This window comes from Trichogramma pretiosum, unplaced genomic scaffold, assembly GCF_000599845.2.
Source record: "Trichogramma pretiosum strain Unisexual culture from Peru unplaced genomic scaffold, Tpre_2.0 scaffold37, whole genome shotgun sequence".
Lineage (NCBI taxonomy): Eukaryota > Metazoa > Arthropoda > Insecta > Hymenoptera > Trichogrammatidae > Trichogramma > Trichogramma pretiosum.
The window spans coordinates 1,171,723-1,182,722 of NW_019641622.1; the positions used below are offsets into that span (position 1 = coordinate 1,171,723).

Consider the following 11,000-nt stretch of genomic DNA (forward strand, 5'->3'; position numbering starts at 1 on the left):
TTTTTTCTCCTTTTCGTCAATTTTTTTTCTAAGCACGACATAAGTTTTAGCGTTGCATATGCTATAAAATTTATAATTTAATGTCTTAGTTGATGAATTATATATGACCATTGAACAATCTAAGGCTGAATGACATGCATAATGACTTTAAATATCTTGCGTTTTGGCGCATACCCAGTCTTTCAGAGCCACTTTTTCAAAGTTTGAGTTTTGAATTGTTTTTAAGTCAATTTTAAATTCAGCTCTGTAACTAATGCGCGTCTTCAGCTCAAACGTGGCAACGAAAACTTCTTAGCATATCTTAACATGAAGATGAATGTTTTTCATTACTTGCTAAATGTTATTTACTTCAATTTAGATTATTGTGTTCGAATAAAAATAAATTTTTTAATATGTAAACGATTAGGTCGTAATTGTACTTGATGAAGAGGATAATATTCAATTGAAAAAAAAAAAAAAAAAAAAAAAAAAAAAAATCAAAAGAAAAGAAAAATAAATACTCGTACTTGAATGTAAAAATTTTGCCTTTTGCATTAACCCACTTCCTTCATCTTGATATAATTCCAATTGATCTTCCAATTGATTCATCTTCAATGAGCTTATAAATAGTGCATTTTTGAAAAATCAACTTTTAATGCAAGAATGAATTAAGTTGTTTAAAATAAAATGAGACCCAATTAGAAAATTTCAATTTCTTTTTAATTGTTAAAACTCTTATAAAATATGTTTGTAAAATAAGGCATAGCATTCACAAAGTTTCATATTTTTACAGTAAAATTCAATATTTTTACAGTAACAAATAAAATATAGTTGATATGGAAATAATAAGTAATATAAATTTTTAATACAACATAAGCTATCACATTTTCTTTCAAAATACTTGTATGATTCTAAAGTAAGAATAAGTCAGCAAGATAGCAGTCATAAATTAAATTAGTTGCCTAAATATTGATATTTTATTGACAATTAAAGCCTTGTGTTTATATTCAATTGCTCTACAATTTAAATCAAACTTTCACAATTTTTACATCTTTTATTTTTTTGATGAGCTTACTCTGGGACGGAGAAAGTAAGGAACCACCTTGTGTGTTTCTATTTGCTCCTCATCATGATTATCCTCAAAGCAATCTCTGCATTGTACCTTCTTTTCACACATGTGACACCAAACTAAATCTTTACAATCTTCGCAGGTATTACAATACATACATTCACTTTCATCATCTTCACTACTAGTTTTCTGCAAAAAAATTGAATGAAATCATTTTATTTATTGAGAGTTTTTGGGTAAAATTCATGTCTTACATTTAAGTCTTCGTCCAGATCACTATCTTTATCAGTTGTTGGCATGAGCCTTGCTCTAGCTAATGCTTCTTCAATTATTTTTCTGGTTTCATCGTCTTCACTTTGTTCTTTGTAATCCATTACATTTGTATTTGAGTACTAAATAATTGCAAAAATAATTTTATTTGTGCAATGAACATGAAACTTGTGTTAAAATAATCTTTTTCAAAGCAAAGACTCACTTTAGATGAATCTACACCTCTCAACCTGTCTAGCCTACTTTGAATAACTTGATCAATATTTGATGCCGCTTCTTCTGTATTTTTGTTGAGTGCTAAAGCACCAAGGTATTCAGTTATTAAATCATCCGCTTTTTGTTGATCAGACCTAGTGTCTGCTTGATATACCTATTATGAAAATGGATATTAGAAAGATGAGAATTATCATAGTTATCATATGAATACAAGTTTTTACATTTTTTGATTGATTTGTAGAATCAAAATGTTGGTCTCTTAATTGAGCAAGTCTTTGTCTGATTTCATCTTCAGTGGGAACTGGTCCTACTTCATTGCGCATACCTTTGAGATTTTTTAACCTGTCAAGGATTATTTTGTCAGCGGGGTCCAAATTCTTACCCAATTCATCTAATTTACTTGGTCCTTTGTACAGGACAATAGGTGGTTTTGCTGGATTTTCTAAATATTCCAATCTAAAAGAAAGAAGATGAAAATAAATTTATGAATTTACAACAAAAATAAGAGGCATCTACTTTTTTGTTAATTCCCCAGGAGTCAAGTCATTGGTAAAATGAGAATTGCTTCGACTTGATTTATTAAAACAAGGTCCACAAATTTTCTTCTGTTGACCTGTATTAGGAACTTTCCATTTATACTTGAGACATGATTTGCAGTAGGAATAACCACACTTCGGACAAGCGAGCTAGGTGGTAAAAACAGCAATGTAAAATTGAAAATTTAAATCCATTTGCTAAAAGTGTGAGTACTCACTTCTCTGGTTAACAAACCAAAATATTTCTGGCACGTGTTGCAAGTCATTTTTTATTTTTATTCCAACAATTTTTTTTAATATTCAAGTACGTGAGGTAGGCATATTATAAGGTAACGAATAGTGAGTAATCGTCAAAATTTATAGATGACGCAATTACTGTTATGTATATAACATCAAGGTTAGTTTCAATGTTGCAAATAAACAACAAAGCAGAATAATAAAATCGTCACCACTGATTCGAATCGAATGCTTCTTCTGCCTATTTTACAATGTCTGGCAGACACTCGAAATCGAACCGATTTTCAATTCTCTTTCAAACGTAACGAGCCGCGGTTCGGCTGACACTGACAGATTGATGTTATGATTATGAGATGAAGATGGAGTGTGTTTACACGTATAGTGTACAATGGCTTACGCTGTGGAATTTAGGGGAAAACCACGCGCGAGAGTGTTGCAACTCTATTCATGAAATGCTAAATTTGGAAAACAAAATTTTTTGATATTTTAAGAATGTAAAGAACGTTTACTTTTTTTGAATGTGAAATTGTAATTTTATTAAGATGTGTACAAAATAGTTAAAACTCTCAATAAATCTGTATTAATGTAATCACAGTTTTACAAATATTTTAAGTATCTTTAATGTTACAGGGATGAAATTTGTACTACTTTTTACCTATAAGTACATATTAGCTATAAATATTATCCAAACTGTACGCTTATTTTTTTGTTCATTACAAAATGTACATAATATAGATTCATAATCATTCTTAGTCAAAATTTCCATAGCAAATATTCCTATTGTTAAAGAATATTAAACACTTATTCACTCGTAAGAATTCTACATTTTGATTTTCTATCACATAATTTCATTCTTATCATAATGTTACTACAAGATATATTTCTATGGTTGTATATTTGGCATACATACAATACACAAAAACTAACATTTCAAATAATAGACTATTTGTAATTCTAAACTTCTCATTTACCCAAAAATATAATATTTTGTTATTCCTAAGCTGAAAATACTCTACTTGTTTATGCACACAAAAATCTTATACAATCAGAATTGATTTTTTCATTGATCACAGATTCACAAAATAGTTTCCAGTGGTGCTCTATACTATTTATAGGCTCATATTGTTTTGAGACATGGATTCATCTTTCAAAAAATGTTTCAATCTTATGCAATCATACACTATCAAAATTTTGTGCATAATAATTATACTTTATTTTTGATGGTTTTGCTGCTTTTTGCCTTCTGATGCCTTTTTACAAACTTGGTGGCTATTATCCACATTTTTTGGGTTGTTATGAAAATTTTGCTTGCTCAATGCAGCAAATGCCTCACTGACCTACATAGAAAAATAAATTAAATTATAATTGTCAAAATTTCTATAAAATGACATATTATTTGTAATCTATTACCATTTGTTTTGTAGGAGCTTCATCTTCAGGCCGCCTCTCGTCTAACAATATTAACTGATCTTCTTGTTTCTGTATTTCCATATTATGGAATCTTTTTGCAATTTGTCTTTCCCCTGGACTAAGATTAACATTATCTAATCTATACCATTCTTTGTATAAACTTTTGGGTACTGGATTTGATTTTTCTAATTTATCCAATCTGAAGTAATAAAATTAGTCTTTAATACATGGGAAGCAAAAAATTAAAAAAAGAAATAAAATACATACTGCGCAGTCATTCCTTCAGGATCTAATGGTATATTAATTCCATCGGGAACAATAAAATCAGCTGGTGGTATAAATGGCTTAGAATCGATTATTCTTTTGTGGCAATATTTACAAACTTCTTTTACATCTGATGTATCAGGTAAATAATGTTCATATTTAAGACAGTCTTTACAATAGGTGTGATCACATCCTGGGCAACCATTCTGTAAATTTTTAATTATTAGTATCGCAAATTGAGGTAACTGCTATTTTCCGAAAAATGATAACTCACTTCTCTTTTGGAGTGGCTAAACGGCTTTCGACATGCACGACAAGACATGATGACTTTATTTCGGAATCTATAAACGTTTTTTTTTGGAAAAAAACGTATTTCTTGTTTTATCTTCAAACGCAAAGATGAAAGTTTTGTTGATAATTATCTCAAATAAAAACAACCGTACGTTATTTTATTCGTGAAATTTGTTAATTTTTGAGCCTGACTTTTTATTCCAAACCAAAAAGGAAAAAATTAAATAACTAAAATTGCGTGACATGAATCAACGCTTTCCCGCAGAGACTCAAAATAATTAAATGACCTGCTTACAGACACGGTTTTTTATACCCAGGCGATTTTGAGGCTCGTGCAAAACTGTTATTATTCCGCCATGTTGATTTAGACTACTAATGAGAGATTTCTACAATAAGGCGGTAATTTGAACATATGGTATTGGATAATTTCTTTTGAGATAAGGTGGAAAATGTGTAAATTTGCGTTCAACTTTTTAGTACTAGAGTATTATTTTAAAAAATTTATTAAGTATTTATTAAATTTGTCACTTTTTAACAAAATATCATAAAATCTCTTTATAAAAATTAATAATCATTTAACAAGTTTTAAACTTTCAAAAACTTTACTGCATCTCATCTGTAAACTAATATCTGAAATAAATGTTGAAACATGTGCATCTTTATCTTTTTGTTTATTGCACGTTTCATAGCAAACAACAATGGTTACTCGTGGATCGATATTATGCATAGCATACACCCACATTTCCTATAAAAAATTATTTCATGCTATTATAAATTAAGCTTAAAACTTTTTGTGACAAATAGTAAAATATTTACGTTTGTTTCTTTGCAAAATATGATTTTTTCCATCATTATTAATTCTGCATATCTCTCCTTTATATGCTTTTTGATACCATACCAATTCATTAGTGGTCTATGACTATAGGTCTAAAATGATATATTTTATGAAAAAATGCTTCTATCAATTTTTTAAACATTTTATAATATCTTACATGAGGAACAGATACTATTATGGTAAAATCTTCTGTCTTATCCATTTCTCTTTTTGGATGTCTATAGCCAGGTCCAGAATCGTACATATTTCTGGATTCAAAAACTAGTACTATAGCTGATATGTCATGTTTCCTTTGAAAAGTTTGTAATCTGGGAAAAATAAGTGTTACTTTAATCTAAAAATAAATAAATTAATTATCTAAATTAGTTCAAATAAATTCATACTTATGATAATAATCTACATTTTGTTTGCTCATAATACTTTTCATCTCTCCTGAACTGGCTTGTTGACTTAAAGTAGTATGAAAGTAAAAAGAAAATTTTGCCAAAACAGCATTTCTCAATTTAACTAGCCATTGGAAAAGTGCTGGTTGTTGATTAGCTTTAAGAAAAGTGGCTCCAAAACCAAGTTTCCAAGTCTTATGTAGAAAAAATAATAAATATAAAATCAAAATTAACTGAGTATCAAATTGATAATTCACATACTTCTTTATTTTGTAATGTTCTTTCCCAAGCTGACATACGTGCTTGAGCACCGTAAAGGGCCATTAACGATGGTAAAAATCTCCATGTTTGAATTTCTATATAAGCCTTTATGAGTTGCATTAAAATTTCACACTCTAATCTATAAGTACATGCAATAATTATAAATTAACTTGGCTTAAATTTATACTTAAATACGTGAAAGATTCTTACATGAGGGAAGTTTTAATTGTATTTAATGATATGTGAGAACACGACAATGAATGTCCTTCAATGATACTTTCAATCACTACTAACAATTCTTGATGACGCATTACTTTACTGTTCATACTCATATTATATGTTTTCTCGTAACTGTAATAAAAAGATAGTTAATTAATAAAATTAGTAAACTATACTTTGTGTGTGTAAAATTTCAGTAAGCATTACAAGTCAATTAATTGAACTCGTGCAGTAATAAATTGACATATTTGGCTTGATATTTCTGCTACTGTGCCACCTACTGTATTTGTACCATAAGTCATTTCTTCTACTCTTTTCAAATCACTTTTTAATGACTCATAAACAGTTTTTAATGAATTCTGTAAAATAATTATTTCAAACATCATTCATTAGATTAAATATTCACTATGGACATTTAAATGTATACTTACATCTTTACGAAGAAATCCTTTGTTTTTAGTGTGAAGAAATCCCAAGTCAATATATGATTTTTCAGCTACAGCTATTTGTGGTAAATGTGTAAGTAACATCCCCCATGGTCCCATTTGTGTAGATCGACAGGATTCTCTTTCCCTTTCCTGAGCAATAACATTCCAAAAATTAGAAAATCAATCCACTAATCAATATAATTTTGACAAAAATTAAAAAATTAAAATGTCATACCACTGACTCCTTTGCTTTATCAAAACATAACTGTGTAACTTGAGTAAAAAAAGAATTTAAGAACTCTTCTTCACGCTCCATTATTTGTGAATTGAGTAGTAAACTGTATTTTTCTATGTAAAGTTAACCTCACGCTCTCAATTTTGTCATCCGTAAATAGATAAGCAATAAAGTCAACATCTGTTGAGATTAACAAGCTAAATAAAATTTATTACACTATATGATTATTATATTTTATCAGTAAATATACCTGCTATAAAAATAGTGTATGAGGCTGCCTGATTTATATTGGATTAGCTTTTTGGTTTCATTGTTTAATATAAACAGTTTTTAGTTTATTTTTTCTAAAATTTGCAATGCAAAAAGATTTTAAACAACAGAATATGTTTAGACTTAGTTCAACCCATCGAGTGTTGATTCAATTTTCGTCGTTTGCTTTTAGTATTTGACGTTAGGCTAGTGCAGACGACAGTGGAACGCGAGTTGCAACTTGCAACTTGCAGAAAATAAAAATACACTAGTGACACCTGTTTTAGATTATTTATTTAAAATCGGACAGTTTTCATTTTCAGATTTTTCCAAGTATAAGTACACTTAATTTTTCATACGTTCAACAAATTTTTTTTATCTACAAAATAGATACAATTTTAAACATTCATTACACACATGAAACAATAATATGTAACACCACTTGACCCATAAAATATAAAAAAATCTATTTGTACACCATTTGAATTCCAACTAAAAAACATACATTAAATTCAGGTAAAAAATGAACATGTCATCACAAAAAAATCAAAAGGATTTTAAAATATCAACATTTGACAATAAAATTTGTTTCACAATAATTGTAATTTATAATAGTTTTTTTTGACTTTCAGCTCTTTTTTTCATTAACCAAAAGAATACTGAAGGAAAAAGAGTCCTTAATAGAATGGCAATTCTATGCATTATTGGTGCTATAACAATCTCTTTTTCTCCCCTCTGCACTGCTTTCACTACTTTTTCTGCTACATATTCGGGTGAATAACCGGCAGCAGTCGTTGCATCCATCAATCCATATGTTTCTCCATTTCCAGTTAATGCATTCAACGACAAGGAAGTCTGAATATATCCTGGACATATTACACATACATTTATGTTTTTTGAGTGCAATTCAGCTCTTGTAGAATCACACCAAGCTTGCAAAGCATGCTTAGATGCTGCGTAAGCTGATCTCATCGGTATACCCATTTTGCCCTGAACACTACTGATACACACAATTTCTCCGGATTGTTGCTGCAGCATCGTGGGCAAAAAAGCTTTGGTAAAAGCCACTTGGGCAAAATAATTTATGAGCATCACTTTGATATCAACATCAATTTGAGTATCCACCACTTCTCCTCTGTAGGACACACCAGCATTGTTGATCAGAATGTCAATTCTACCATAGATTTGCACGATCTTGGCAGCTTCAGCAGGCAACGAATTGATCTCTGTCAAGTCCAAGGTGAAAATTGCCGGTACAAAAGTCGTGATTGTGTTGTCGTGTTTGTCAAGCAGAGCTTGCTTCACTCGCTGCAGTTCCGTCAATCGCCTGGAGACGAGTATGAGTTTGCAGCCACATTTGTAGAAGGCGTGAGCTAGAGCCTCGCCTAGACCAGAACTAGCACCTGTTATTACCACAACTTTGTTGTGCAAATTGGAGTTTTTACTCCTCGAAAAAAACATCTTGTTAACCGAAGTTTGTGCGGTCGCGAATCAAGTTCTTTTGTGAAATAAATAAATTAGAACGAACGAAATATTTGATTCCAGAACGAATTAAATGACCATGCCGTTCGATCGGAGCTCGGACACGGTTTGTTTACGTTTCACCGTGTCACTGTGTTTAATATGACTTCACTGCGCACATAGCGAGGAAATCACGTCGCGTCGATCCTACTGCTCCAGCCAGCCCACCACTCCGTGCGATCGTTTTAATGTCATCAGTCTACTCCACGATTTCTGCGGACTTCGACCTAACTAGGCGCGGAGAATGTGATTTTCTAGTCTCGTCAATCAATCAAATAATTCGTTTTATGCTCGTTTCAAGGATTGGAATGAAGTGAACCTTTAACGATATATAGACACCTAATGAACACCAGCTGATCATTGTAAACAGTCTGCAAAGGTAGACTGCAGCAGACTACGAATGGACTATGGAGTCCGTCGAATGCGAACGCAGTTTACAACAGTAGATGCACAATCTTTATTCATCGCTAAGACGATGGATGATCAAAGGAATTTTCGTTCTTCCTATTATGAAAAGGTAATATCCAATTAATTTCTTGCAAGGCATGGTTGAAGCTCTTAGGTTCGCTCCGAATTAAAAGAGCCTCGTATTTTAGGTTAATTTTTTCATGCGAGTACCTGTCAAATTTGTGAATACAAGTTGATTTTTATGATTATACATTTACAGGTGGGATTTCGGAGTGTCGAGGAGAAAAAATCATTGGAAATGCTCCTTCGAGATCGACCATTCGATAAGGCGAAGTTGAAACAATTCTGTTTGAGATTCACCGTCCCAGCGATTTATCGAAATTTTTTATGGAAAATTTTGCTCGATGTTATACCTCCGCTCGAAGAGAGCCACAAATTCGTCATGACCCAAAGAACTATTGAATTCAATGACTTGCAAAGAGCTTTGAAGGTCGTCAGTACCGTCGATGAAACGACGAAGCCGTCAGAAATTTTTCTTTTGATGTGGCTTCTAAAAAATAGAAGATCCAAAATTGACATAAGATCCCAGCTTGAGACTCCGATGCTTAGGTATTTTTAAATTTTCAATTTCAATAAATGTCAATTATGAATTCATTGTTTATTTTGTATCTTTAATGTATTCAAGGTCTATGAATAAAATGGCTGTGAGTTTATGGAACATTAGTGAAGATCTTGAAGAAGATGAAAGACTGGTCAATGTTTATTGGATTCTTTCTGGTTTTATTGAACAAGTACAAAAGTTTAGTAATGAAATAGGGAGGCTTCAAGAATGTACTTACACAATGTTAGAAAGAGAAGATAAAGAACTTTATAATCATCTCAAAAACACAAGTGCCCTTCAAACATTGCCATTTGATGTTTGGTTTATGTCTTGTTTTGCTGGTATTATAAGTGATGGTTCAATAACAAAGTTAGTTAAATGGTTATTTTTTACTTTTATGAATATATTTTTGCACTTTTAAAATTTTGAATTTCAATTGCAGAATATGGGATAAAATTACAGTAGGAGCTTGTAGAATATTGATTTTTGTGGCTATTGCAATGCTTACTACTCTAAAACGATGTATAATCAGTCAATGTCAAAATACTGATCAAGTTGTAGAAGTTATCAACCATGTTAGTACAATAGTACATAATTTAAAAAATGATACAAAAACTTTAGTTATGAATTTCATCCGTTAATTTTTTTCAGATAACTGAAGAAACTTCAGAAGTTATTGTAAATAAAGCTATTGAATGTTGGCAACAGAGTGGCTCTGTCATGCTACAGAATCAGAATACTTTGCCGCATTCATGAAATTGTTCTGAAAAGTAAGAACAAATTCTGATTTGCTGTGATCGTTATGATAATAGATGTTTTTTAATTGTCTTATTCTTATGAGACTTATTGTACATAAAAATGACTCAAACCATGAAATATATGTATAAATGATAAGAATAATTTTTTATGAAAAAAAAATTGAACAATATACTTGTGAGGTGAAATAAAAAATTATCATTTTAAAAATAATCACTTTTTTATTTAACGCATTCATCATTTCTTACACTAATGTAAATTTTCTATTTTTCTATTTTATAATATTATACAACTGAATGGCGAGTTCAGTCTCTCTGTTTATTTTCAAGACGCAGAGAATACGATATCGTTTAATCAATTTCACAATTTTACCTAAATATCTCGTGCGTTTTTATTTATATTATGTCTCAAGCACTCAATGAGCCTGTTATCACTATTATACAACTGTTTTTCGTCAATTTTTATTTTTACTTCTCTTTTTACTTTTCTTATGATATTGAACGTACAAATACAAATGTACTCATTGATTACGTTAAACACTATTTTTTTCTACTTTATTCATGTTTCCTGTAAAAGGATAAAGTCTAGTTACACGACAATAGAAGTTTGTATTTTTATCTCTGATCAGCCGATATTATATCATTCACATCGGCTTTTGCGGTCATTAATTAGCATTGTTTAAATCGTTTTACTTTAAATTATGCTGTACATAACAGAACCAAAGTGGTAGGAAAATTTTTAAGGAATTCAAAATAATTGAATTGAATGATATTATAAGATACTAAAAAAATCACAATTTGCCCATGTGTAATCAACGTACGGGACATGTGTT

At 30.5% G+C, this 11,000-nt stretch overlaps 5 protein-coding genes across 6 annotated transcripts; 1 reads left to right on the top strand and 4 right to left on the bottom strand.

The window, feature by feature from the left end:
• Positions 1-83: 83 nt before the first annotated feature.
• On the bottom strand, positions 84-2,380 carry LOC106649664 (abscission/NoCut checkpoint regulator). Its single transcript, XM_014367197.2, has 6 exons — positions 2,289-2,380; positions 2,051-2,220; positions 1,756-1,990; positions 1,524-1,688; positions 1,303-1,440; positions 84-1,237 (listed from the first exon to the last, which is right to left on the bottom strand). The coding sequence occupies exons 1-6, from the start codon at positions 2,334-2,336 to the stop codon at positions 1,034-1,036; spliced, it is 960 nt and encodes a 319-aa protein (XP_014222683.1). The 5' UTR covers positions 2,337-2,380; the 3' UTR covers positions 84-1,033.
• On the bottom strand, positions 2,358-4,796 carry LOC106649665. Its single transcript, XM_014367198.2, has 4 exons — positions 4,256-4,796; positions 3,985-4,187; positions 3,718-3,916; positions 2,358-3,644 (listed from the first exon to the last, which is right to left on the bottom strand). Exons 1-4 carry the CDS (start codon positions 4,301-4,303, stop codon positions 3,519-3,521), a joined length of 576 nt encoding a protein of 191 aa, XP_014222684.1. The 5' UTR covers positions 4,304-4,796; the 3' UTR covers positions 2,358-3,518.
• A 6-nt stretch (positions 4,797-4,802) lies between these two features.
• LOC106649663 (KICSTOR complex protein C12orf66-like) lies at positions 4,803-7,150 on the bottom strand. 2 transcript variants are annotated; one of them, XM_014367194.2, is made up of 10 exons: positions 6,884-7,150; positions 6,634-6,813; positions 6,402-6,548; positions 6,178-6,329; positions 5,962-6,102; positions 5,752-5,890; positions 5,491-5,684; positions 5,265-5,415; positions 5,089-5,199; positions 4,803-5,017 (listed from the first exon to the last, which is right to left on the bottom strand). In XM_014367194.2, the coding sequence occupies exons 2-10, from the start codon at positions 6,712-6,714 to the stop codon at positions 4,844-4,846; spliced, it is 1,290 nt and encodes a 429-aa protein (XP_014222680.1). In that variant the 5' UTR covers positions 6,715-6,813; positions 6,884-7,150; the 3' UTR covers positions 4,803-4,843. The 2 variants fall into 2 exon arrangements, with proteins under 2 accessions (XP_014222680.1, XP_014222682.1); XM_014367196.2 differs by having other exon boundaries at positions 6,634-6,830.
• Positions 7,151-7,474: 324 nt separating this feature from the next.
• LOC106649647 (dehydrogenase/reductase SDR family protein 7-like) lies at positions 7,475-8,439 on the bottom strand. Its single transcript, XM_014367173.1, has one exon. The coding sequence runs from the start codon at positions 8,341-8,343 to the stop codon at positions 7,489-7,491; it is 855 nt and encodes a 284-aa protein (XP_014222659.1). The 5' UTR covers positions 8,344-8,439; the 3' UTR covers positions 7,475-7,488.
• A 342-nt stretch (positions 8,440-8,781) lies between these two features.
• On the top strand, positions 8,782-10,289 carry LOC106649646 (TBC1 domain family member 7). Its single transcript, XM_014367172.2, has 5 exons — positions 8,782-8,920; positions 9,071-9,420; positions 9,497-9,781; positions 9,855-9,987; positions 10,064-10,289. Exons 1-5 carry the CDS (start codon positions 8,804-8,806, stop codon positions 10,166-10,168), a joined length of 990 nt encoding a protein of 329 aa, XP_014222658.1. The 5' UTR covers positions 8,782-8,803; the 3' UTR covers positions 10,169-10,289.
• Positions 10,290-11,000: the final 711 nt, after the last annotated feature.